Source organism: Macaca thibetana, chromosome 20, assembly GCF_024542745.1.
Source record: "Macaca thibetana thibetana isolate TM-01 chromosome 20, ASM2454274v1, whole genome shotgun sequence".
Classification (NCBI taxonomy): Eukaryota; Metazoa; Chordata; class Mammalia; order Primates; family Cercopithecidae; genus Macaca; species Macaca thibetana.
The window spans coordinates 36464821-36492626 of NC_065597.1; the positions used below are offsets into that span (position 1 = coordinate 36464821).

General features: G+C 49.2%; 1 protein-coding gene across 1 annotated transcript; it reads right to left on the bottom strand.

Annotated features, from left to right (window-relative positions):
• MMP2 (matrix metallopeptidase 2) lies at window positions 1–27503 on the bottom strand. Its single transcript, XM_050775067.1, has 13 exons — window positions 26816–27503; window positions 23323–23549; window positions 22293–22441; window positions 21030–21158; window positions 20680–20853; window positions 17761–17934; window positions 16651–16824; window positions 14232–14387; window positions 12608–12743; window positions 8809–8945; window positions 7404–7563; window positions 3043–3152; window positions 1–901 (listed from the first exon to the last, which is right to left on the bottom strand). The coding sequence occupies exons 1-13, from the start codon at window positions 26966–26968 to the stop codon at window positions 798–800; spliced, it is 1983 nt and encodes a 660-aa protein (XP_050631024.1). The 5' UTR covers window positions 26969–27503; the 3' UTR covers window positions 1–797.
• Window positions 27504–27806: the final 303 nt, after the last annotated feature.

The window sequence follows — 27806 nt, forward strand, 5'->3', positions numbered from 1 at the left end:
GCCACTCAATAGGTGTCTTTATTCATACTTGTTGACATTTCCCATGGGGAACGGTTGAAGGGAGGGGCGGGGAGGGCTGAGCAGGAAGCCACGGCTTGGTTTTCCTCCATCCAGTGGAGGAAGAGACTCGGTAGGGACATGCTAAATAGAGTGAACAGGGGAACGATCACTATGTGGGCTGAGATGCACTGTGCAGTGACTTCAGACAACCTGAGTCCTTCTGTCAGGAAATGCAATTTCTAAGTGGAAAAAAAAACAAGACCCAAAGAAAAAAACAAAGTGCATACAAAGCAAACTGCTAATGTAAGAAAGGTTCTAAGGCAGCCAGCAGTGAAAAGCCAGGGCTCTGGAGTGGCCACCTGGCCATGCCCCATCCCACTGCCCTATGCCAGGCTGTCGGGCCACCAGTGCCCTCTTGAGACAGTCTCCATTGGCTCCAAGGGTGCTGTGAGCCACAGAAGGTTGTGGAGGGAGAAGAGTCTGAAGTGTGGCAGCACCAGGGCAGCCCAAAGCAGGGCTGCATTGAAAATATCAACGTATCTCTTTAGGGGTGGCTCTGAGGGTTGGTGGGATTGGAGGGGGAAGGGGCACCTGGGAGGAATACAATCAGCATCTATTCTTGGGCACAGGGAGGAGCCACTCTCTGGAATCTTAAATTACCAGGTAGGAGTAAGAATGCTGATTAGCTGTAGAGCTGAAGGCACAGCTGCCAGGCCCCTCCGGGTCGTTCTCTAGTGCTCTAGGCCCGGTGTATGGAAGGCAGTGGAGAGGAAGGGCCTGTGGGAGCCGGGGCCAGCTCAGCAGCCTAGCCAGTCGGATTTGATGCTTCCAAACTTCACACTCTTCAGACTTTGGTTCTCCAGCTTCAGGTAATAGGCACCCTTGAAGAAGTAGCTGTGACCTGGGATAAAGAAGAGACTGTGACCCCCTTATCCTGACATTCTGGCACACAGAAGGTTCCCAGGAACTTTGAACTTCTGCCTGGCATAGGGAAGAAGTTTTTAAACCAGAAGAGAGCTTTGAAAGGCTGAGGCAGGAGGACTGCTTGAGCCCAGGGGTTCGAGACCAGCTTGGGCAGCATAAAGAGATCCCCGTTTCTACAATTTCTTTTTTTTAAATTAGCTGGGTATAGTGGTGCATTCCTGTAGGCCACGCTACTTGGGAGGCTGATGTGGGAGAGTCGCTTAAGCCCAGGAGTTCGAGGCTGCAGTGAGCTATGTTTGTGCCTCCAGCCTGGGTGACAGAGCAAGACCTTATCTCTAAAAAAACAAAATTCAATTGTTTCAGCCTGAGCTGATTGAAGAAAATAAAATAAAAACAAAACCAAAACACAACAAAAGCCCAGAAGAGCCCCCTCTGGGACTGGAAGAAGGAAAATGGCTGTGAAATAAGCTCTCTTATTCCCTGTTCACTCATTTCTGAGATGAGGATAAAGATATCAACCTTCTAGGGCTTGCAGTGAGCATTAAGTCAGATAACATATGCTATTATTAAAAACAATAGCCCCACTTAACACAAACATCAAACTAAGCACAGTCCATGTACCAGAGGTGGCAAAACTGGATACGTCCAGTCCTATCAGGCCCACAGATGGGTTTTATTTGACTCTCACAAGTTTTTTTGTTTAGTTTTGTCTTTAAATCTGAATAACTTGCCAACATGTAAACATCCAGAAAAGTCATACAAAAATACAGATATCCGGCTTCTATTAAAAAAAATAGAATGTCTAATATAGAATATCTAACAATACCAGACTCCATTCTTTTTTTTTTGAGACCGGGTCTCACTCTATCGCCCAGTCTGGAGTGCAGTGGCATGAACACGGCTCACTGCAGCCTCAAACTCCTGGGCTCCGATGATCCTCTCTGCTCACCTTCCCCACTAGCTGGGACTACAGGTGTGTGCCGTCATGTGTAGCTAATGTTTTTAAAAATATATTTTGCAGAGATAGAGTCTCACTGTGTTGCCCACGCTGGTCTCAAACTCCTGGACTCAAGCAATCCTCCTGCCTTGGCCTCCCACAGTGCTGGGATTACAGGTGTGAACCATGGCACCTGGCCTAAGCTCCTAATCTTGCCCGCCAATAATTATGTGAAGGTGAGAAGCAACTGTCTCCTGTAAATGAGGCACGTGCTCTCTGATTCAGCGCAGACTCCACAATTCCCCACTGTCTGCCCCTGCCTGCTTTACTCATTTGTGCTACCTGCCTGATCCATGGAGCTGTTGGAATTTATGACTCCTGACATACATAATTCATTTACTATTAATATGCTAGCATGCAGTAGGTGCTCAATAGATGTTTATTCTTGAAGATAATCCCTAGTCTAGCATCTGATTGTACACTGCTTTTTCTTGGACATATAAGACCTTCAGCTACTGGAGGTCAGGACCTGTGCTTAGCATACAGTAGGTGCTCAAAAAAAAAATTCTGTGGAATTTAGTTAAAATCTCCTCTAAAAAAGCCAAACTGGATCCATTTCCAGGACCCCAGAGAGCTCACAGATGCCTCCTCAAGAGTATGACTTTCAAACTCCAAATTCTATCCCTCGCTGCTACTGGTTGTGTTTTAATCAGCAAGGGGCCAGGGGCAAACTGGCTGAGTAGGGGATCTTTGCCACATGAGCAACAGAGCATGACAAAGTTTGCCTTGTCTCAAATGGAGCCATCCTTCTGCTAATGGGAGGTGGTCACAGGCCTACGAAACCCAAAAGGGCCTGGACCAAACCCCAGAATGAATCCACAGCACGGAGCCCATGTTCCTTCCTCTTCCCCCAGCCCAGGTCTTCCGTCCTCCCCTGCCCTGGCTCCAGGCCCTGCAGCTGTAAGAAGCCTTTCTGGGTCTTACTGCCTGGAGCCAGGCCAAGGAGCAGAGGTCAGGGATCTGGAAACCTTCCCAGCACCGGGATGAAGGAGTTGATTTGTTTTCCCGGGCGCCGCCTGCCTGCCTGCCCTGCACAATGAAGAAGTGTGTGTTTGCAAGGAGCTGGGCCCTGGCTAGGGGCGGGGAGTCCTAGAAAGCGGAGACAGTCCTGGGTGGCTCACCGCTGCCCTGCAGGTCCACGACGGCATCCAGGTTATCCGGGATGGCGTTCCAGGCATCTGCGATGAGCTTGGGGAAGCCAGGATCCATTTTCTTCTTCACCTCATTGTATCTGTAAAGAAACAGACACAGTGAACCAGCAGGGCCTCTCTAAAAGACACTTCCCCCCTAGCCTAGATGGGAGCACCCAGCTGATGGCTCCTGGCTAGGCCTGGGAAACCAGACCTAGCCCTTCAGGGAAGCAGCCGGCTGCAGTGGAAGGAAGAGCATGGAATCAGACCTGAGTCTGAACCTCAAATCTACCACTTTTAATTATATGACTTTGGATGACCCCATAAAAACAATCTCATGATTATTGCTAACATTTATAAAGCACTTACTACATGCCAAACAGTGTGTTAACCGCTTTCCATACAGCCTCAGTTTTACCAGCTGTAAAATGGGGTTGTGTCTAATTTATTGTATTTAATGTAATGCATGCATTAAATAAAATAGCGCATGCAGAGCCTCTATCCCCATGTCTCATAAATATTTAGTAGGTATTTAAGAAATGTTAGCTCCCTTACAAGCAAATCCCTGCTGTAATCCCAGGAGTGCTAAACTAGAAGCCCAGGGATGGGAACCTGCCCCACCATTCTTTCCCTTTGTGGCTTGGAAAAATTGCTGCTTCTTCATCTATCAAGGGAGATGACAATCCCTGCCCTGGGAGATGATCACGGCTGGGGCAGTGAGGTTACAATGCAAGGTGGTAGGTATGTGTGAGTCCAAGGCCTGTTAGTCACAGGGTGCCACCTCAGTTCCAGCCACAGCAATCCTGGGCCCCGCCTTTAATTTAGGTAGATACTTTGGGCGCCGGTTGGTATGTCCTTTTCCCTGGCTAGCAACCCTTCTGTTTTTTAAGATTTTTGGAGAACTTTTTAAACGCTGCTGTCACGTTGATTCCTTTGCTTCTCCACTTCATTATTCCGTAAATATTTACTGAGCTCCCACTATGGGAGCTATGGATATCCTAGTAAACAAGATCAAGTCTTGCCCAACTGGAGCTGTTTCTAAACGGATGTTTCAATCCCATCCTGGTAGCAGCCACCCTTTGCTCCACAGTGCCTCCTAGTGGGCTCTCTTCCTCTCTGCAGCCAGCCTTGACCACCTCCACCCTGGACCCCAACAGCAGCTTTCCCTATATGCTCCCTTCTAGAGGGAACTTCTCCCTCAGCCATCACCCCAAATAACTGCCAGAAAAGCCTTCCTTAATCCCAGCTGCAGCTTTAGACTCGTTCTTACAAAACCTGGCATGCTTCCTCATGGCCTGGGGCACCAAAACCAAGTTCCCTAGCTCAAAATCCCAACACTCCCATCCGAGGCACCTCCACTGAGCCCTCAAACTACATTCCCTAGTGTTAGGATGGTTTGGAGATGTGTGTCCCACGCTTGAACTTTATTTCTTTCTCATTCTACCCACAGAAGGTGGGGATGGCAGAAGTCAAGCCCGCTTTTACAGATGAGAAAACTGAGGCTCAGATAAGAGAACTATTTTGCTTCCAAGTTCTTTTCATCCAGAAAGAATGCAAGCACTGTGGTGTCCGAAGATGTGGTATTCTCTGCAGCTTTAGAAGTTGCCGTGTATAGCAGGTGTTAAGAACACAAGACATTTGTGTCCCAGCTTTTCCTTCAGCCACTTTAGCCTCAGTTTCCACACTTGGGAAAAGGAGCTAACAGTATCTATCTCAACTGAGAAATATAGGTGATATGCATAGTCTCAGGCTGGGCTGTGGTAGAGGCCCCATACTGACAGCCATCATTATCCGATTCAAATGTGTTTACATAATTTTCCCTCATTCTACTACATGAGGGCAGGGTGGGATGATTTCTTGACTCCGTCTCTCCAGCAGCTAGCTAAGTGCCTGGCACACAGCAGATGTTGAACATATATTTGTGGCTTAGTGAAAGCTTCTATAAGCAGGGCCTGAGCCTTTCCTGGCATGCTGAAGACAGCTGCTCAGCCTCTGTCACTGTGGGGCTCTCTCTCCTTCTCCAGCAAAGACGCCTCGGGGGCCTCTGCAGACTCCTCACCACTTCTCTTGGAATAGAGATCTGTCTCCTTTGGAAGCCAGCCCAGAGCTTCTGATAGGCCTTTCAGCTCTGCCCCTTTTCAGGAAGTCTCAGGGTGGTTCCTCTGTAGAGCAGGCTGTCTGTCCTGGCTCTGGCTCTATGAGGTGGGCTTCTATGGAAAAGGACTGGGAGGCAAATAACTCTGCCTGGAAACCCAGCAAGGCACTGCCACAACCTGCATGCCTCTGTGTGTGTGTGTGTGTGTGTGTGTGCGCGCGTGCGCACGTGTGCACACAATCATGCTCCTATATGCTGGGAACAGGTCTGTTTTTGCATGTTTACATAGATACAGTGCCTGGGAAAGTGATTTAAAAAGTCCTTCCAACACCGTAATCTGAAAACATCAGAGCTTTAGGATTCTAAGATTCACGTTTCTGTGGGTCTGTGCCGCTCACCAGCCACAATTCTAAGATTTGGAGATTGAGGGCTCCTACAATGCTGAGATGTCATTCGCAGTACGTGTGTGTGTGTATGTGTGTGTGTGTGCACACGCGCCTGCTAGTGTCTGGAGCCTGTGGGTGGAAAGCCTGCTCTGTGGTTTCCTGCCTGACTGTTTTCTTTCTTGAGGCTTGAGATATCAATCAGCTTAGGTTGCTAAGTGTCTTAGCAATATGTCTGGAATTCCACCCTGACATGGGCAGGCCTGGGATATAAAGAGTTTCTGAATGCAGGGCAGCTGGGGGGCAGAAGAGTGGGGAGGAGGGAAGGGGGAGAAGACAGAGGCCTTGGGAAGTAAATGGGATTGTTTTGGGGATGGCAGACAAAGGCCTCGGGGAGTACCCTCTGAAATTCTTGGGTAGAGCCCAGATGCAGTGGCAGCCACAGAAGGAATGTGGGGATACCAGGAGGGAGGGGATAGAAAGACACACCACAAGTTTTTGTGCCCCAATCACTCTTTCCCCACTAATCAAATGGACTGGCAGGTATAGTGGAGGGGGCACTCGGTTAGAATACAAGAGAAGTAGCTATAATCCTGGCGTTGTGCAAACACACATATCTCAATAGCTTGGACAAGTTATTTAATTTCTTTGGACCTCTGTTTCCTTTTCTAGAAAGTGTGAAGAATTACAGTCAAACTCCTGAGGTTTGGGCTACCTCTCACCAGCCACTCCTGGGTATTAGGTTCCCTGGTCATGACCATAGCCCCTCAGAACTGGACCCTTCCCTGTAGATAACCTGGAGCACAGAACCACCTACTTCCAAACTGTTCCCCTGCCAACCTGTACCCACAGCCACGGGCCTGCTGTGGCCACGCCACAGGGTGCCTGTTCCTTCCAAAAGGTCTGATTTGGATGCTGGTTTCTATGGATGACTGTTGCACCCATCTCTAAGTCTTCTTAATATTTTGTCCTCTGCCATCATGTACCCCCATCTCTTGGAATCCCCTACCCCACCATCTCAGGTACAGAATAGTGGTGAAGACTAACACGTTTTCCCAGGAGACAGAATGCCAGGGTTCAAATCCCAACCTGTCCCTACCTGGCTGTGTGACTCCAAGCTGGTTACTTAACCTTTCTTTTTTTTTTTTTTTTTCTTTTCTTTTTTTTTTTTTTGAGATGGAGTCTCGCTCTGTTGCCCAGGCTGGAGTGCAGTAGCATGGTCTCGGCTCACTGCAACCTCTGTCTTCCGGGTTTAAGTGATTCCCCTGCCTCAGCCTCCTGAGTAGCTGGGATTGCAGGCATGCACCACCATGCCCAGCTAATTTTTTGTATTTTTAGTAGAGACAGGATTTCACCGTGTTGGCCAGGCTGATCCGGAACTCCCGACCTAAGTGATCTGCCCATCTTGGCCTCCCAGAGTGCTGAGATTATAGGCATGAGCCACTGTGTCCAGCCACAGTTACCTAACCTTCCTGAACCCAAGTTTCCTCATCTGTAAAATGGGAGGAGTAATAATTCCCACCTCACAGAGCCCTTGGGACAGTCTCTGGCACACAGTGTCAGTAGGAGCAGTTACTATCTTTATTTTTATTACCCCCTTCTTCAGTGAGTCATTTCAAAATGTGGGGGTCCAGACCAGACATGGGCCAATCAAAGGAATTCTGCAAAGGGAAAGGATGTTCCAACCAGAATTATATCAGTAATGTGACAAGAATGGTTCACCTTTGGCAATATCTCAGAGGTTAGAGACCAGAGAGAGGGCATCCAGAGCCCACCGACCTCTGAACCCGACCCAGGAGGCTTGAAGCCTCAGGACGGCTTCTCTGTCTCTCACAGCCAACTGTGCTGCTGTCCTACCCACCGCCCTCCCTTACCTCCAGAATTTGTCTCCGGCAAAGATGTATGTCTTCTTGTTTTTGCTCCAGTTAAAGGCGGCATCCACTCGCTGGACATCAGGGGGCAGTCCCAGGCTGGTCAGTGGCTTGGGGTACCCTCGCTCCAGGGTGCTGGCTGAGTAGATCCAGTATTCATTCCCTAGGGTGGAAGCAAAGGGTGTGTTGGCTGGTGCTGACATGCCCTAGGCCAGCCTGTTCCTCCCATCATCTGTCTGTCCTCGGGCCCCACTGCAGCCATTCCCAACAGAGTGCAACTTCCTGCTCACTCCTGGTTGCAGTGCCCAGAATCAGGGCTCACACAGAGGACTTCAGAAGTCAATTACAGAAGGTGCCTGGTCAAGGAAGTGAGTTGGGGGATAAATCCAGCTCACACTCTGCTCACCAAGTCGTGCACTCTAAGGGCCTCGCCTGCCATGAAGAGGCACCTTTTGCTAATTTGCAAAAAGGTGCCGTAGGAGCCAGCAGTTGTCCTGGCCAGGACCCATGATTATGGTGGGATGGGGGAGATGGGAGCCAGGTGGTGGAGACAATAAGTACCCATAGTCTTGGCTGAGCCTTTATCTTCTCTAGGATCCCACCTCAGACCAGGGCAGGGACCTCCTAAGTCCTTCTTTACCCCCTCAGAACCCCCAGCTGTCTGTCTCCCCAAGTAGTTTGTGAGCAACGTGAGGGCAGAGCCTGTATCCCCAGGGTCTGGCAAAGCCCAGCACATGGAAATGCTCCAATAAATGTTAAACAAGCAGGGCTTCCCAAACCTTAGCCATACAGACCTCACCTTGATGATTTTACCACTTCTAGGGACTCCTTGTACTATTATTTACTTAATATTCAGCTTTCAGTGATTTCATTTGGAAATCTTTAAAAACAAATTTATTAAAAAATGTTTTTTGACTGTCAAAATATCAGTTACTGAATAATCCGTTTCTGTCCTGATTTGAAACTTCACCCTATTATAACTACCTACCTCTGTTAAAATCAATTTGTGTTTAAAAGTAAAAATGAAAACAAATCTTCTTTAAAACATTCGAACTAAAACTGTTACCTGCCAAAGACTGTATCACTACAAAGGTGTTAGGGACACACCAGCACTAAACTGAGACTTTTTTTCTTCTAGAAAAGAAATGAGATGATTGAAAAGAATTAAGAAAATGAAATGTGTACACTGAAGGTTAATGCTATCTGATGTTGGGTGTCGGAACCAGTCTCCCAGATGAGTTGCACACTGTGGGAAATGATGTTGAAAGAATGAATCCATAAAGGAGAGGGAGCACCCACGGGTGCATAGGAACTGTGGTTTGGGAGGGGGAGTGAGCCTGGGACACACAGGAGCCCTAGTGCAGAGTCCTGTGGAGCTGAGGCCCAAGGAAGGGTGCTTCCCACACACCTGCAAAGAACACAGCCTTCTCCTCCTGTGGGGCCTCGTATACTGCATCAATCTTTTCCGGGAGCTCAGGCCAGAATGTGGCCACCAGCAGCGGCCCCATGGGCTTGTCACGTGGCGTCACAGTCCGCCAAATGAACCTGGCAGGAGGCAAGGGGGCACAGGAAACCACATCTTCAGTCACCCTGCAGCTCAAACCACACGCACCCCCCAAACCCACCCAGAAACATCCCAGAGATGATCCCTTGATGGGAGTGGGAGGCAAGATCAAAGGAAGGTTGGAGAAGGACTGGAGAATGGGCAGAGCTTCTATCTGCAATCTGCCGGAGCTGAAAAACATCCTCCTACCTTGTTCTCTCCCTCTACCTCCTCCAGGAAGCCTTCCCTGACTACCTCTGTCCATATTGTGTTTTCCCTCTCTAAGCCTCTCAAAATCATCAACTCTGAGTGCCTGGAACAGTAGTGTCTGTTTGTCTTAACTCTCCTGTTTGATTAGAAGCCAATTGGGGCAGTAGCTGATGACACTCAAGTATTTCCTGAATTAAAATGAAATGAATTTGTGTACTTTGTCAAGAGTAAGAGTTATCATTTATTGAGGTCCTGCTAAGTGCCATGCGCTTTTTGTGCCTTGTAATTTAATCCTCACAATCTTATAAGACAGCATGCACTCTGGATGGTCTACCTAGCATTTATTATCTATTTCCCCACCATCCTTCCTCACAAAACTCCACATTTATGATCCAGCCTTCACCTCCTCAGACCCTGTGTCCCCGACTCCCATTCTAGGGGTAGATACTGATTGGTCTAAGCCACTGGTTCTCCAAGTGCAGTCTCCTGCCCAGCAGCATCTGTGCACCTGAGAACTTATTAGAAATGCAAATGATTGGGTCCTTCCAGAGATCTACAGATAAGAATCTCTGGGCTCGGGGCCCAGAATCTGTGTTTTAACAAGCCTTCCAGATGATTCTAATGCATGCCAAAGTTTGAGAACTGGTCGAAGCCAATCAGAGTTTAGCATTCTCTGGCACTGTTACTGATTCAGCAGTTGCCATATGACTTACAGTAGTGTTAAGACGGAACACACAGACTTATTTCACATCTGGGGGTCTGTGTGTATGTATCTGTGCGTGTCTCTTTCTCTCTCACTTCCTGGGAGAGGGGAGGGATTAGAGCCCCAATTACCACTGGTAGCCTTCTTATGACCATAAGGGGGAACCGGCCTTAGGATGAATTCAGTGCAGAGGCTAGCAGTGGACAAAGACATCAAGTCACTGACCCTCTCTCTGCCCCTGCAGGCAGTTCTACCCCTGGACTTTGTACCACATGAAAGCAATTTCTTTCTACTGTTTAGGCTGGATTGAGTTTGCAGAGGGATCATCTCTGTTTTTGCAGCAAAACATCCTAACATAGGAAGGTGTCACAATTTTTATTTAGCAAATGAAGCTCACAGAGATTAAGATTCAAATTACTTAGTTATTACTACATCAATGACTAAGTAAATTAGTTATTAACAAGATTCAAATCCAGATCTGACTCCAAAGTCTGAGTTTAATCACCCTGTGATACTGTCCTTCACGACCCCCACCCTCACCAGTGTCTAGCAGCAATTTTTGTTCGTGGTTGATGTTTAATATTTACTGGTTAATCAAACAAACCCATTAAACATTCATCAAGTTCCTTTTGAAAGAAAACTGTGATGTGGTAGGCCAGGGATGGCTCCAGCCTGGGTCTGGGCTCTGCATCCTTTCCTAGGCCCCACACATCTGAGATCTGTGTGTGTGGTCAGGGCTTTCTTAGTGGGAGGTGCTCCAGATGAAGGACATTGCCAGATCCTTACAATGAGGACTGCAGAGCAGCGCTGACATCTGCTGTTACATACCCTGGTTTGGGCATTCGAGGCCTGATGGGACCTGATTTCTCACTACATTCTAAGTCTCATCTCTCATTGCATTCTTGCCATTTCCCCATTGGCCAGCAGACCCTGTGAAGGGCAAAGCATCTGCACCCCAGAATCTGGCCCAGTGCCTAGAGTAGAGGAAATCCTTCCTGAAAGTTTATGGAACATCTTCTAGCTTCACCAGATTCTCGCTGGTTAATCCAGAAACTTTCACATCACTATGGCTTGGCTCTGCAGGTCCCTCTGTCTCAAAGAACCTCCTAACTTGTCACCCCCATCAGATTATTGCTTCTCCTTTAAAGGCTCTGCTTAAATGCTGCTGCATCTGTGAAGTCTTCCTTGACTGGGATGTGCCCACAAAAGCACCTAATGCCTCTGTGATCACTTTTCTTTGATCCTGCCATTCAGTTCTCTATATGCCTATTTCTCAAACTGTACTTGTGATGCAGACTTCAATGTGCATCAGAATCACTGGGAGAATCTGCTATGATGCAGATTCCTGGGGCCTATCCCCAGAGATTCCAGTCAGGAGGGTCTGAAGCTGGGGCAGAAACTCACCTTTTAATACTCACACTCTGGGGGCAGAAACCCACCTTTTAATACTCACACTCTAGGTGGTTCTGTTATGGGAGGCCCACGCTCCTGTCTTTGAGAACACTGATCTAGCAGCCCCCAACCCCACTGTCCCAAGAACATCATTCTTCCTCCTCCAGCTACTAAAGCCTAGCCAAGTATTTGGCACAGTAGATGTCAAACAATTATTTGTCAATAATAATAGCTAATATGAATACACTTACTCTGTGTCAGGCATTATTTTTGTTCTCAGCGCTAAGTTCATCTAATCCTTACAACAACTCTAGGAGATAGGTTGGAATATTAGCCACATTTTATAAATGAGGAAACCAAGGTACAAAGAAGATACTTAATTAACGTGGCTATGATTATATAACCAGTAAGTAGCAAGTACAGAATTCTAACCCAGACAACCTGGCTTCAGGGTCCATTTTCTCAACTACTACGCTCTATGAATGGATAAATGGATGAATAATGAATAATGGATGGCTGGATCATAAATAATGGATAATAGATGGCTGGCTGGCTGGATGGATGATGGATGGAAAGATACAGGTATGGATAGATGGATGGGTAGATGGATGGATGATAGAAGAATGGAAGGACAGTACCCTTTAATGAGGTCCTAGATACTGCCTGCCATTCTCCAGGGAGCTAGGACATTAGGGTAAACCTCAGCCTTTAGTCAACTGAGTGGTGATTTTTACCTATAGCAGGTAGAATACCACCTCTTTCTACTCTGCAGTCGCTCACCACCCAAACACAGAGTAATCTGGCCATTTGAGGGCAACGCCATTCTAGAAGAAGGCCTGTGGTAGACTGAATTATTGTTCCCAATTCTTCCCTCCATTTCGATTTTAGGATTATGCATTCATGTACATCTCCATGCGACTTTGCAGTACCACCCTCTAGGGTAGGTGTTGGGATCTGCCATGTGATTTATTTCAGGCAGTGGAATATTCTCAGACAAGATGTGAGTAGAGGCTTTAAATGCACTTGTGTAGTTCAATTTGGCCTCTAGCACCATGTCATCTGCCATGTGTAGCTGCTAATCCCATTAGAACAACAGGCAGAGCATACCTGAACCCAAACTGAAGCTGGAAGCCAAGATAACTAGTGGACCCACAGACTATAGGAGAGCAAACAAAATGCTTGGGTGCAAAAAATCTACTGAAACCTGGAGGTTGTTTGATTCACACCAGAAACCGCCTAATACAGGTCATTCTGCGAAGCACTTGGTGGGGCCTTCGGCAAAGAGTGAGGGAAAAGAGTAATAGTATAAGAGCAGAGGACAGGAGACAAGGAGGACAAGAAGCAAGCTCCTGCACTCACCGGTCCTTGAAGAAGAAGATCTCACCACGGATCTGAGCGATGCCATCAAAGACAATGTCCTGTTTGCAGATTTCAGGAGTGACAGGGCCCAGCGTGGGAGTGGGGCCGGTGCCAAGGTCAATGTCAGGAGAGGCCCCTGGGGGAGAACGCCTGACTTTAGACTCTCTGCAGCTGCAAAGGTTCTCCCCACCAGGCTGAGCCCCCAGGGGTGCCCACCCAATCTGCTAAGAGTCAGAAGAAATTGTCTTCTGGCCTTAGTGTAAGCTCCGTAAGATAACAAGAAGATGCCTGGACTTTGGGAGTCCTGGGGCCTTTTGTACTTTAGATTCGCTTTTTACTGATATCACCCAAATCGGTCCTCTCTGTATCCCTGAGAGTGGGGTATCATTATTGCACCATTTCACAGGTGAGGAAACTGAGGCCCAGAAAAGTTGAGTGACTTGCCCAAGGACTCAAACCCAAAGCTCAGATTCTTAGACCCACAAGAGTCAGGGCAGTCAGGGGGCCACTGGTGTGTCCAGCACTGAGAGTGGGGCACTCTTCATGATAAGCAATTCTTTTAGAGATGAGGAAACTGAGTCCAAAGAGGTATAAAGACTTGCACAATATCTTGTAGCTGGTGAGGGGCAGAGGCCACGCTTGAACCCAGCACCCTTCACGGCAGACCTTGGGCTTCTTCCTGAGTCTAGCGGTCCCCAAACTTCATCACCATTTTCACTATTTTGGCCTGGCTCAGATATCACCAGGACCATTAAATACTTCTTTTTTTTTTTTTTTTTTGAGATGGAGTCTCACTCTGTCACCCAGGCTGGAGTGCAGTGGCCGGATCTCAGCTCACTGCAAGCTCTGCCTCCCGGGTTTATGCCATTCTCCTGCCTCAGCCTCCTGAGTAGCTGGGACTACAGGCGCCCGCCACCTTGCTCGGCTGTTTTTTTTTTTTTTTTTTTTTTTTTTTTTTTTTAGTAGAGACAGGGTTTCACCATGTTAGCCAGGATGATCTCAATCTCCTGACCTCGTGATCCGCCCATCTCGGCCTCCCAAAGTGCTGGGATTACAGGCTTGAGCCACCGCGCCCGGCCGGCTAAATATTTCATTATAAAAAAAAAAAAACTGAACAGACTTTTTAAACTCTAGCCTCACTGTAAGCACCAACAATAAGTAAATCACTGGCTTAAGGCACTGGTTGTTCTGTTTCTATTACATACTAAAATCAAAGCTTATTATGAAAACCAGAAGCTTCCACCCGCCTACTGTTAAGGTAATTCCACATGACGGAAAACTCTGTCCTGTACTTGGCTATTCTTCTGGATTCTAAACTCCACTGGGTTGCTCAAACCTGTGTAACCTTGCACCAGGTGACCTTACTCACCTAGAAAATGGGAGAAACCCAGAAATGGAGAGCTAAGAGTGACATGGATATTAGCATTGTTCAGATAGGGAAGAGTTATCCAAGTATCCCCTTGCAGAACTGCTCTGCCTTCCCAGGACTAGGTCAACACTCCCGCTTCCTGCCCTTGTCTCCAGCACTCCTGGCTGGATGAGATCTTGCTGATCCCAACCCCTGGGCCTCCATCCCAGGCTACATGACCTCCCCCCACCCTATCCCCCACCCCCCAAGGTTTACCGTAGAGCTCCTGAATGCCCTTGATGTCGTCCTGGGACAGACGGAAGTTCTTGGTGTAGGTGTAAATGGGCGCCATCAGGGCCCCAGGGTCCTGGGAGTGCTCCAGCCCCATGGCGTGGCCAAACTCGTGGGCTGCCACGAGGAACAGGCTGTACCCTGAGGGTTGCAGGGAGGGGAGAGGGTTGAAAGACAGGAGGAGAGATGAGAGAGAAGTCAGGATCTGACCCAGTGAAGCAGACTTTTGAGGACAGCCCCACAGTAAGGCTAGAGAGCCCTGGAAGCGGCATGTATTGATTTGTTTTTTCTGGGATTAATACACAATTTTGGGATTAGTGCCTTTTGCCTCCAAGTGGGGTCAGCCAAAGTCCTCTTGTCTCTTTCCAGGTTAGTATCAGGACAGATGTGCTATAAAGGAAGAGGACAAGTAGTATCTGTGAATTTTTTATTTAAAACCCTATTCATTTTAAAATCCTGCTTCCTGGCTTTTTGTGTCTCTCTATAAAAGATAAGCTCTACAAACCCAGCTCCTCAGGTTCTCTGAAGAGGTAAGATAGTGGGGACAGGCTGGCCCCATGTTACTACCATTTCTGCCCAAGTGAAAGCAGTAGAAACCATTCCCGCTTAGCGTGGTTGCACACGCTGAGCCACAGCCAGCGAGCAAAACCTGTCACACCCTGTTGTGGTTAAATGTGTCCCCCCAGAAAAGATTTGCCCAAGTCTTAACCCTAGGGACCTGTGAATGTGATCTTATTTGGAAATAGGGTCTTTGCACATGTAATTAAGATGCAAGTTAAAATGAAGTCAGATTGGACCAGAGTGGGCCCTTAATCCAATATGGCTTGTGACCTTATAAGAAGAGGAGAGAGGCCAGGTGCGGTGGCTCACACCTGTAATCCCAGCACTTTGGGAGGTCGAGGCAAGTGGATCACCTGAGGTCAGGAGTTCAAGACCAGCCTGACCAACATGGAGAAACCCCGTCTCTACTAAAAACACAAAATTAGCCATGTATGTTGGCGCATGCCTGTAATCCCAGCTACTCGGGAGGCTGAGGCAGGAGAATCACTTGAACCCAGGAGGCGGAGGTTGCAGTGAGCCGAGATCGTGCCGCTGCACTCCAGCCTGGGCAACAAGAACAAGACTCCATCTCAAAAAATAAATAAATAAATAAAAGAAGAGAGGCAGGCAGAGGGGGAAGACGGCCATCCATATCATGACAGAAGCATAGACTGGAGTGACACATCCTTCAGAGGGAACATGGCCCTAATGACACCTTGATTTTAGACCTCAGCTCCCAGAAGCATGAAAGAATACATGGGGTTTGTTTCGAGCCATAAGTTTGTGGCACTTTGTCATGGCAGCTCTAGGAGACTATAATATTCACCCTGGGTGAGTCACTGAGCTCTGGATCCTTGAACTACTCAGGAAGATGGAGAATCCCACCTTTAGGTAGAAGGCTGGTAAAATCAGAATGTGTCCTAGCAACGAATTTAGCAAGGGATAAGAAAACCTTCTTTGGCCAGCCTCTGTCCACTGACATCTGCCAAGTTCCATCTCATGATGATTATAAAGAATGAAAGTAACATAAAGACAGGCTTGCCTAATTCTGACAAGCCCTGGACCTGCCCACTCACCTGGCCACTGTGGGCCATCAGGGAGCTTTAAGTAACCCTGTAACCCTGGGCCCTGCACCTGGAGTGGGCACAGGGCCCCAAGCACCCTGCTCACTGCACCAAGCACACAGTGAGGTCACAAGCTGTCTCCTGGGCACTCTCTCCCCCAAGCTTGTGAGTCCTAGGGGGCAGAGAGTTGTCCCAGCCAGCTGCATCCTCAGCACCCAGGACTGACAAGGACCCACCATTTACACCTGGTAACAGATGGTGCTGACTGATGGGGGAGGGAGGGCTCTGGGGGCTTCCCCAGGGCTGCGTGGACCATGGGGTCAGCTCAAGCATGAGGCTGTTTCTTTTTTCCTTTCTTCTGCTGCCCACCAGCTCCTTGAAGGCACTTCTTTGTGCAGTGGGAATGTCTCAGGAGAATTGTCTCTCTGGTAACCTGTGCTCAGAACTCAGCCATTTTTTGGTAGTTACAAGCCCACCTGGAGGGTGGCTGAAGGGGAAGGCAAGAGTAGTGACTCCTCAGGAAGGCCGGTTCTTGCCCAGGAGGCAGGTAGCAGCATCTGGTCTGCCAGGGTCTGGTTTTGGAGGCTGTGCCTCCACCTGGATGGGCAGTATCTAAGCAGGGACCTTGGTTCCACCAGAGATGGGCATTGTCTCAGCCCAGGTGGGCCGGTCTGGGTAGATGGGTGTCTGGGGGGCAGTGTCTATGCTTGAAGTGGGTGAGGTCTCAGGAAGGTTTTGGGAGCAAGTTTAGGGGCAAGGGCGATGTCCAGGGTCTCTGTCCAATGACCAGGGCCTCGTACCTTGGTCGGGGCAGAAGCCCCACTTGCGGTCGTCATCGTAGTTGGCTGTGGTCGCACACCACATCTTTCCATCACTGCGGCCAGCGCTGGTGCAGCTCTCATACTTGTTGCCCAGGAAGGTGAAGGGGAAGACACAGGGGGCACCTTCTGAGTTCCCACCAACAGTGGACATGGCTGTGGGGTTAGGGATACAGGTCAAGGCACAGCAAAGAGTCTGAGGCTACCACCAGGAAGCAATGACATGATGCTGACCTTAGCAAGCCACACCTAAATCAGACTCAGTCCCAGGCACTGTATCGTTAGACTCATCTCACCCCACCCCTGACAACAGCCTTGTGCAGGAGGGACTGAATGGCACACCGTTTCATGGATGGGAAACAGGAGATCAGAGAGATGATGAAATTTCCCCGAGCCAACACTGCTAGGAAGTATCAGCTGCAATTCAAACCCAGGAAGCCAGATTTCAGAGTTCTAATGAGCCTCCCATGGAAAGGGGCAGATGGGCTAGGGGCAAAGGGAGTTGGATGAAGCTGATGGCACCAGCACACGCTCCTCAACTGTGAGCCCCCTTGGGCAGGGCTTTTCTGAGACCAACCTCTGCATCTGCTGCACAAAGCAGGCACTCAGTAAATTCCTGGTGGAGGAAGGGAAGAAGGAAAGGAGGGAGAAATGGAGAGAAGGAGGGCAAGAGGGGGACAGGGAAGAAAGCAGGGAGCTCTTAATAAAAAACAGACTAAAAGGTGGAGATACAGACCAGGAAAGGCAGGGAAGAGAGACTGAAGGGTCAGAGAGGAGGAGAGAGAAGTATCTGTCAGAGAGTCTGAGAGAAAAGGGATGCAGGTCAGTGAGAGGATCCTGAGCAGGCCTGACATTTAGGTGTCACCAATTCAACTATTGATACCCAATGTCTGTTCTGATTTCAGTGTCCAGGCCATACCAGGTGACAGGTATCCTGACCAGCTGCACGGACATCTTGGGTGTGGATGTCATTCGCACAGATGTCTTAGCATCCCTGTCTTGGGGAAAGGAGGTTGGCACAGGGAGTCTTATGGGTTTTTTATTAGACAGCAGGTGCTGGGCCCTGAGGGAGGGAGAGGTAGTGGCACCCACCGGTCTCAGGGCAGAAGCCATACTTCTTGTCGCGGTCATAGTCCTCAGTGGTGCCGCACCAGCGGTAGCCATCCGTGCGGCCCTCAGTAGTGCAGCTGTCATAGGATGTGCCCTGGAAGCGGAATGGGAACTTGCAGGGCTGTCCTTCAGCATTGCCGCCCATCGTGAACAGGGCTAGGGGTAGGGGAGAGAGAGAAGGATATGAATGAGACATGCCTCCATGGGCATACAGCTGGCCGGCTGCCCATCTGCCGGTTCACATCAGTGAAGTTGATGCATTGTTAAAATATTAAGGAAACATCTCTACTGGTTGGTAAGGAGCTGCTTCTCTGAGCTCCCAGAGAGAAGCCCTGCTTCCCTGGTTATCCCAATCCCTCCCCTGGGATCTTATGGACCACCCAACAACAAAATGGCTGACACCTGGGACACAGCAAAGGCTTCTAGAACCCTGCCTCAGCCCCAAGGTCACTGTCCACACTGCCTGGTCCATGCCTGTACCATGCAAATTTCATGAAATAATGATGTATGACATGAATATAACAGTCATGGCAGGCAGGACCACGAGAATCTCTCTCCGTTTGATAGGTGGAGAAATCAAGGCTAGGACAAAGCTGGTTCTCAAACTGCTCATGGTCACATAAATGAAACAAGTGAATGAAGGTTGTAACTAAAAACTACAAAACACACCAATCTCAATCTCTCTTGCTCAGTCTGTCACTCTCATACATGTAGATGTGTGTGTGCACACGCATATACAGAAAGAAAGCTTTACCTCCTGTCAACCCCAGGCCCCTTCCAGGATGGCCTTGTTGCAGTCTCTGTAGGAGGGAGAGAAAGAGAGAAGAGGAGGAGGGAGGGAGAGGAAGGTGGTGCCTTCAGGTTCCTTTTACTAAACACTCTGGGCTTCTACTTTGACATCTTCAAGACAGGGGCCATAACTGGAAAGCTGGGGGAGGGAGTGGGGTTCAGAGCCTGGCCTGTGTGTCTTGGATTCTCCCCATCTTCCCCTCATCCACCCAAAGCTAAAAAATGGTGTGTCTCTGGAATTGCCAACTAGCAAAACCACAAGTCCATAACAAGGACCATCTGTGCACAACGGCGCCAGAGGTGACCTCACCAGCCCCCGTTAACTCCACCATGGCCAGAATGGAGCCCAGTGCCTGGCCTCCCACCACAGAACTTGGAGTCCTGTATCCTCACTGCTCCCCTCTCTACCAAAAGACCTTGTCCCGCAATGCCAGAAAAAAATATCACCTAGAGAAAAGGCAAGACTGAGTCCAGATACCTTAGTGGCCTCAGAGTTGAGAAAGGCAAAGTGTTAACTTTGACCAATGCCAGCCCCCTGCCTCTGACCTCCCATCAGCCGCATTTCTACCACCCAGGAAGCCCCTGTCTCCTCCCAAATTCCCCTGACAAGGATGGCAAGAATCAGACACTGACTCAGCAGTCAGCAGGGGCTGAGTAACAAGAATCTCTGCCTCGAGACCCAGACACGTGCGTGTTGTGCGTACTTGCATCTGGCTAAGCACAAAGTAAATAACTAATGTCCAATGTAGGGAATAACCCTTCCCAAACTTATGAAATACAGCTGTTTCCACATCTACCTATCATCAAAGCATTCTGTTCCTATCAGAGGGGTAACACAGGGAAGGGTTAATGCCACATGTAATCCTTACCGGGAAACGCAAGATACAAAAAATATTTTTATTTCAAAATTTCTGACTTATTAATGGTGAATGGCTTAAACTCTTACTTAATATAAAGTTTAGCTCTGGTAATAAAAGTGTAAACAGGAAAGGAATTAACTAGTTCTTTGTTTCTTTCGTTCTGTGAAGATGGTTGGTGCTTAGTTTTCAGTTACAATGGGGTTAGGGAGATTCACAGATGTAAAATTACAGACAAAAAGACAGTCTTTAGTCTATGTAGATTAAAGAGTCTTTGTGAGATGGGAAAGAAGATAGTGATAAAAATTTTTAGATTTTTTTCTGTTTTCCCCAGGTTTTCTGGGCTTTCAATCTGCAGAATTATCAAATATGATGACTTCATAGACTATGAAGTTACATACACCATCAAGACTATGAAGTGTGTTAAGGATATTTTTAGAAAGGATTGAGTGTGTATGTCAATATCTATACCCCATTTTAAAAGGTTTCCCCCATGTGGCTTCAAAATATCTGAAAATGTTGTGTCTCAGGCACTGACAAGCACACAAACACAAATACTGAGTCAAGCCTACAGTATTTATCAAGACACAGAGATGCAGACACAAGCTACACAGGAGGCAGAAAAAGACAGTGCCCAAGAGAGGCAGATGGTATAGCCCCTGTGCCCAGACACACATACACACACACACACACACACACACACACACACGCATTAGCAGAGGCAGCATCAGGACCAAGGCTGGAGCAATAGGTGAAATTCCTCGGTTGGAGTTCGCAAACCAGGTTGAGTCCAGCCCTGGTCTGAGTCCTGCCTCCTTATCACACTGCTAGGTTTCCAGCTACCAGCAAGCCTTTCCTCATGCCCTTGAAGTATCAATCTTGATTGAAGTATAAAGACTGGTTCTAGAGAGAACCACTGGGCATTGTAATAGTTCTAAGTTTACTCCAATATATGTAAGAAATAAATAATTAGCACATCAAATCTGTGACTCCTAAATGATTGCTAATGGTGAAACTTAAAAAAAAAATCGACTTGATTTAATTAAAGTATTATGTTCATCATGGTACTGGTGGGAGAGAAACAACAATGGCTCAGATCAGGTTGGGGGGGAACTGAGTGAAGGATGTTGGAGGGATGCTCATTGACTGGCAGTGCCAGCCAGTCCTGGAGAGTGTGGAGGGTGGAGCACAGTGGAGAGCCGGGGAAGCTGGAAGCTTGAGGTGGAAAGTCTTGGGTACTAGAGTGGATGCTCACCTTCGTGGGGACAGAAGCCGTACTTGCCATCCTTCTCAAAGTTGTAGGTGGTAGAGCACCAGAGGAAGCCGTCGCTGCGGCCAGTGTCAGTACAGCTGTTGTACTCCTTGCCATTGAACAAGAAGGGGAACTTGCAGTACTCCCCATCGGCGTTCCCATACTTCACACGGACCACTAAAGGGTGACATGGAAGGGGGAGGTTGGACTTCTCCATGCCTTCTTTGGAGACCAAGATTCTGACTCACCCAGATGTGTGACTTTGCTCCCCTCCCACCTCTCCGGTCCAAGCAGATGGAGTGGAGAGAGGACAGGAGAGAAGGTCTGGGGCATGCAGAGGGCCCCTTTCTCACCTTGGCCTTCTCCCAAGGTCCATAGTTCATCATCGTCAAAGTGGGAGTCTCCCCCAACACCAGTGCCTGGGGCAAAGGCATGAGCCAGGAGTCCGTCCTTACCATCAAAGGGGTATCCGTCGCCATGCTCTGAAACACACATTGGGTCTTAGCTTCCAGCTGTGCCACCTAGACCCTGAAACCCCTCCCACCCCATCTACATGTGGAGCCTGTCAGCCCACCCAGCACCTGTCCCCTTCCGTCATCCCAGTGGGGTTATCCAGGACTGCAAACACTGGGGCTCGGTAGAGATCTGCTGACCCGGTTGTTACCATGCTATGGTCTACACTGCTCTCCCAGGTTTACATGACTCCCAGTATCCATACCCGCTACCTTCATTGTCTACACTACCACGATGACACTATACCTACCACATACACACATTACCACACTAGTGTCCTCACCCCATCCTCATCAGCCCCAGTGTCTATGCCACCCACCCTCTTGTCAATACCGCCCTCTTAACCACAATCCTGCCTTTATGTCACACTATCACCAATATCTGCAACACGAATCCTCATGCCCACCTTGTCACCAAGGCCTGTACCACCCACCCACTTGTCTACACTGTTTCCCATGCTCTTTACCTTCATCACTTACCACTCAGTGTCTATACCACCTACCTTTATGTCTGTGCTACTGGCAATGTTCACACCATAAACTCACATGGCCACCTGGCCCCGGGTTCTATGACCCTTCCTCTCATGTCTACACTGCTCCATTGTTTCCAAACCACTCTCATATATCTACACTTCCTCAGTATCTACCAGCATCATCCAACAGAGCTTTCTGTGATAAGAGGAAAATTCTTTGTCTGTGCTGTCCAAAATCAATAGCCACTAACCTCCTGTGTCTTTTGAGCACTTGAAATGTGCCCAATGTGACCTGGAAACCGATTTTAAATTTTTAACTAATTTAAATTTAAATAGCCATGTATATTCTACCCAATGGCTGCCATATTGGACAGCATAGTAGACCACTTGCTTCGGGTTTAGACGGCCTCCAGGTTACACCACAGCATACCATCTGCCCCTATGTCAACGTGGCTCTCCAGTGTCCACTCCGTGTTGTGTTGCCCCCATCTAAACCACCCCCAGGGTCCACACCATCTACTGTCCTATCTAAGCTGCCCTCAGGATCCCCACATCCCTCTAATGTCCATCTCGCCCCTTCGTCTCGACGCTGTTCCCTGCTGGCCCCTCTTCTGCCCCATCTTCTGCCTACCCCAGCGGCCAAAGTTGATCATGATGTCTGCCTCTCCATCATGGATTCGAGAAAACCGCAGTGGGGTCACATCACTCCAGACTTGGAAGGCACGAGCAAAGGCATCATCCACCGTCTCTGGGTCCAGGTCAGGTGTGTAGCCAATGATCCTGGAGGTGGTAGAAATGCATGTGAGTGTGTATGCATGGGCATAAGTGTGTGCATATGCAAGTATGTGTGTGTGCACAGATATGTGAAAAAGTTTGAGTGTGTGTGTATGTGAACATACAAGTATATGCACAAGCATGGGAAGGGTGCACAAGTATGTGCATGTATATGTGAGCATGTGCCTGCATGTATGTGTGTGTAGGTTAGGCAGGGCTCACTGCCAAGAACAAACTTCCCAGGATACCTTGAAGACCCAGGGAGTCCCAGGCCAGCCAACATTTTTAGGCCTCAGCTCAGGAGTTCCATCTGTCACTTCTGGCTGGTGGGGGAGGGCCATAAGTGTGCATTATGGGGCATAAGGCAAAGATCTCACCATTGGAACCCAGCAGCAGCCATACAGAGCACAGCTCTCAGCCCAATTAGCAACAATTTATAACCCAATTGGGCTGCTAAACTCAATTAGCTACCAATCATCACGTTCCTTCTGCCCATCCCAATGACCTCATCTAAAAACAATAACAATGGCTAGCATTACTACACTCTTGCTCTGTGTCAAAAATCATAGAAGTCGTTTGTATTAGTTCAGTCTAGGTTAGTTCCCCAACCAACCATGTGGGGAAGGGCATTTTTAAAGCCACATTTTGTAGATTGGAAAGCCAACATTCACAGCACTGAAAAGGAACCCAATGTCTGATGGCTAGCAAGTATGAAATTCAAGTCTGTCTGACTTCATTTTCTAAGAACTGTGTATTGAAACTCCCTAAGATGCCAAGCCTTCACAAAAGACACTTCATGGATCCCCTGAGTGGAGAGAATGCATGGGTCAAGGAGGCTCGTGTCCCTCAGCCCAATGGCCCTGCCTCCCCAAGCCCTGCCCTGGCACCTGTATGTGATCTGGTTCTTGTCCCACTTGGGCTTGCGGGGGAAGAAGTTGTAGTTGGCCACATCTGGGTTGCCGCAGCGCGGCTTCCGCATGGTCTCGATGGTATTCTGGTCAAGATCGCCTGTCTGGGGCAGTCCAAAGAACTTTTGCATCTTCTTTAGTGTGTCCTTCAGCACAAACAGGTTGCAACTCTCCTTGGGGCAGCCATAGAAGGTGTTCAGGTATTGCTGAAAGAAATGCACACCCCCAAGGCAAGCAGCCACATTAAGATGGCACAGTATTAACCAAAGCAGGCTGTAGCAATCAGCCCCCAACCCAGTGCCATAGTCCAGACAAGATATAAGCCAGGGGTCCCAGAGCACTGGGTGGAGTACTGGGTTCCCAAATCAGCACTGGCACCCCTTAGTTGAGCGACAGGACATACAGCTATAGAGAGCATAGCTACCGCTTGTTGGTGCTGGGTGCTGACTATATGCCCAGGCATGAAAGTCAGAATATGTTAATTCATTTAATGCTCAAAACTCTATAATGTAGATATAATATCCCTATTATACAGAGGAGGAAACTGAAGCACAGAGAGGTTAAGAAACTTGCTTACGATCACACAGTTCACAAATGGTAGATCCGGATTTGGGACAAAGCAATCTGGCTCCAGAGCCTGTGCTAGGAAACGTGATACTCCAGCATCCTTCTTTTACCTCTATCAACTCTTTTATCTACCTTGCAGCTGGTGACTTGGGGACTTTTTTCTTCCTTTTTTCTTCTAAAGAGATTCAAAGACTATGTGCATGGGCTCTGGCAGCAGACAAACCTGGGTTCAAATCCTGAATCAGCCATTTGCAAAAATAAAGCAGTGCTGTCCTTCAGGAGCCATACAACTGGCCTTGCCCAAACTGAGGCCAAAACTGAGCAGGTCCCTGCAAAGAGGTTCAGGGAGCAACAGACTCATTTATTTAGTCAACAAATACTTTTTAGCACCTACCACGTACCAAGCCCAGTGCTACTGCTGAGGATAAATTGGTGAACAAGATAGACAGCTCTGTCTCTAAAGTTCAATCCTAGCAGGGAGGCTGATAGATCACAAATAAAACCAAAATGAAGTATGTGATAAGTGCCCTGTTGGAACGGTGAAAAGAGCCAGGAGATCTTCTGACAATGGTCCTAGCCTTCTTGGAAGTAGTTAGGAAAGGGGAAATCAAGGACATAATAATAATATAATAGGAATAATGACTAGTGCTTATTGAGTACTTACCATGTGCTAGGTAAGCACCTAAGATTACCTCTCTTTTAACCCTGAGATATGGAATTTCCCAGTTTGCAGATGAAGAAACTGAGAAGTCACTTGCCCAAGATCATCACTAGGCCAGCTAGTTAGTTCACGCACCCTTTGATTTGAAGCCAAGGGGTCTAAGTCCAGAGCTATCTTCTTAAGACCCCCACTGCATTGCCTCTGGACAACACAGACTTCCGTTTGTCAGTGGTGTTCAAACCAGGCACCTCCATCTTGAGTAGAGGCTGGGTAAGATGAGGCTGAGACCTGCTGGGCTGCATTCCCAGGAGGGCAGGCATTCTTAGCCACAGAATGAGACAGGAGGTTGGCAGGACTGATTTCACAACATACAGGTCAGGTCACAAAGACCCCTATGATAAAACAGGATGCAGTAAAGAAGCTGGAGAAAGCCCACCCAAACCAAGACAGCAATGCAAGTGACCTCTGGTCGTGCTCACTGCTCATTATATGCTAATTATAATGTATTAGGATGTTAATACATTAGACACTCCCACCAGCGCCATGACAGTTCATAAATGCCATAGCAACATGGAGAAGTTACCCTATATGGTCTAAGAGGGACAGGAACCCTCAGTTCCAGGAACTCCCCATCCCTTTTCCGGAAAACTCCTAAACAATCCACCCCTTGTTTAGCATATAATCAAGAAATAACCGTGTGTATACTCACTCAAGCAGCCCATTCCCTGGTCTGCCTATGGAATAATCACCCTTTTATTCCTTTAGCTTCTTAATAAATTTGTTTTCACTTTACTCTGTTGGCTGGCTCTTGAATTCCTTCCTGTTCCACGCCAAGAACCCATGTGGCCCCCAGGCTGAGCCCCAGTTTAGGGGTTCATCCTGTGACCCATTGGCTGGAAAAAGTGTAAGGAACCCAAGCAGCTTTGTCATTGTCCCACAGCTCCACTCTCAGCCCCACCCAACAGCCACATCATTATGCTAGCCAGCTCCAGACCCTTGAAAAAAGTAGCCCTCTAAAAATGTACAGAGGTTTCCCAACCCATCTATCCAGAGGGGGCTGAGACTTAGCTGCCTGGAAAGGGTGAGAGTTGGGAGAGGGTAGGTGTCATCTCCTGAAGGAGTTCCTAGGGTGACCAGAGGTCATGGGCGTCTTCTCCCGGACAGGTTGAGGGGGAGGCTGGAGGGCAGGGTGGCTGAGGCAACAAGGGAGCAGATATCCCCCGGAGTGGAAAGGACATCTTGAAGGGTCCCTGGCTGGCCTCCCTCCTCAGGCCCTACTTACGCAACACTGCGGCCAGGCTCAGTGTCCCTCCAGCCAGGCGCGCGCACGCTCACAAGACAACATCTGAACCGCAGTTTGGGAACCCAGCCAGGAAGGAGGACTCGCTGGCCGCTCTCCGACCCGAGCGGAGCGCAGTCCGCCCCCGCCCCACGCGCCAGGCCCTCCAGCGCCTGCCCCACTCCTCCTCCCTCCTGCCGGGCAAGCTTTCTCCTTCTTTCCTCCGACCCTTTGGAGAAGTTCGAGGAAACTTTCCGAGGCCCAGCCCTTGACCAATTTGTCCATTAAGCCAGGTGAAAAAAGATGCGCTCTCTGCTTCCCTCCTGCCCCAATCACTTCCCAAATGGCCCCCTTGAGCTGTTTATTTAAAGGCCCCTCTCCGGATCTGTGCTGAAGGTTCCTAGAAGTTTGCCAAGCCCCGCGTTGGCCAAGCTCCCTCCCATCCTTATGCGCGCATAAATTTACCCAAATTGTGTGCCAGAGCCCCGTTCCCAAAGTCCTACATTAGCAAAAACGACCCCTTTAGCTGTCTGCCAAAGGCCTACCAAGACGCTTGGCGAGAGCCCTTAGCAACTGCCCAGATGTGTCCAAAAATTGTTTACAAAGACCGCCCCCCCTTGCCAAATGTCCCAGATACTAGAGGAGGTCCCCGCCATTTACATAAGAGTCCCTTTCCAGTAGTTTGCCAGGTCACCCCTCTCCCGCTCTCTGGCTTGTTTTTCGCCCCACTGCTGTATCCTGAAGGTTGCCAAATTGTTTATCAAAGGTCTTCTCTGCTTACAAAAGATCCCCCACCGTTTGCAAGACATCACTCCAATAGCTTACCAAAGACCCCCCAAGCTGTTTACCGAAGCCCCTCCCCCACACTGTGTGCCCACCGCCGAGGGCAGGGGGAGAGACACCCCCATGTTTTGCCTCCGAAGTTTGTCTAAACTTGGTTCCTTGAGGCCAGCGCAGCAACTCACCACTGCCAACTCTTTGTCCGTTTTGGGGGCAACATCGCCGGGGAACTTGATGATGGGCGACGGCGCGGCGGCGGCATGGCTCAGCAGGCAGCCCAGGAGGCAGAGCGCCCTCAGGGGACCCGTGAGCGCGCCCCGGGCCATTAGCGCCTCCATCGTTGCGCTCCCGGGCCCCGTGCGTCGCCCGGGGGTCGCTGGCTCCGTGCGTGTGGCCGCGTCGCCGCCTGGTTGGAGCCTGCTCTGCGGCTCAGGGCTGCGCTCCGAGGGTCCGCTGGCTCGGTGGCCTGGGTTTTGCCCGGCTCAGCGGCTCATGGTCCGGCCCCCGCGCCCCCGCCGCCGCCGCCGCCGCCGCCGCCGCCGCCGCAGGTCCTGGCAATCCCTTTGTATGTTTAAAGCCCCAGATGCGCAGCCTCCAGCCACCGCCTGAGGAAGTCTGGATGCAGCGGAAACAAGGGAGGGCAGCCGCCAGATGTAGCCGGCTGGGCTGGGAGGGAGCTGGCAGGGCCGGGCTGGGGGTGGGGGGCGCACTCGGGCCCGCCCCTCTCTGCCCCACCCCCCTACTCGCCCTCCTCCTCTTTTCTCTCTTTTTCCCTTTCTCCACCTCTTTTCCCCGGCCGCCTGCTACTTCTGGCCTCCGCGTCCACCCTCAGTGCAAGACCTCGTCACCCCACTTCCCTCTCTCGAGATCTGGGCGCACAGCCTCAGAACCCCTTGCTGGGAAACATCTGGCGCTGTCGCTCTAGGCCCTTGACGTCCTGAGGTTAGAGAGTGGTACTACTTGGAGGAACGCCGGCTGGGCCAGGACTCCCTGCACTCCCTGGGGTCAGGAACGGGAAGGAATGGTCAGAAACAGATGATCAGCCACAATGATAGATGGTCAGAGACAGAAATTTTCGATATTTAGAAATGGGGACAGAGAGGAATGAGATGAACAGAGATGGAAAGAGATAGAGAGATGGAAACAGAAACAGTGGAACGTCCCAGGTTGCTTCGC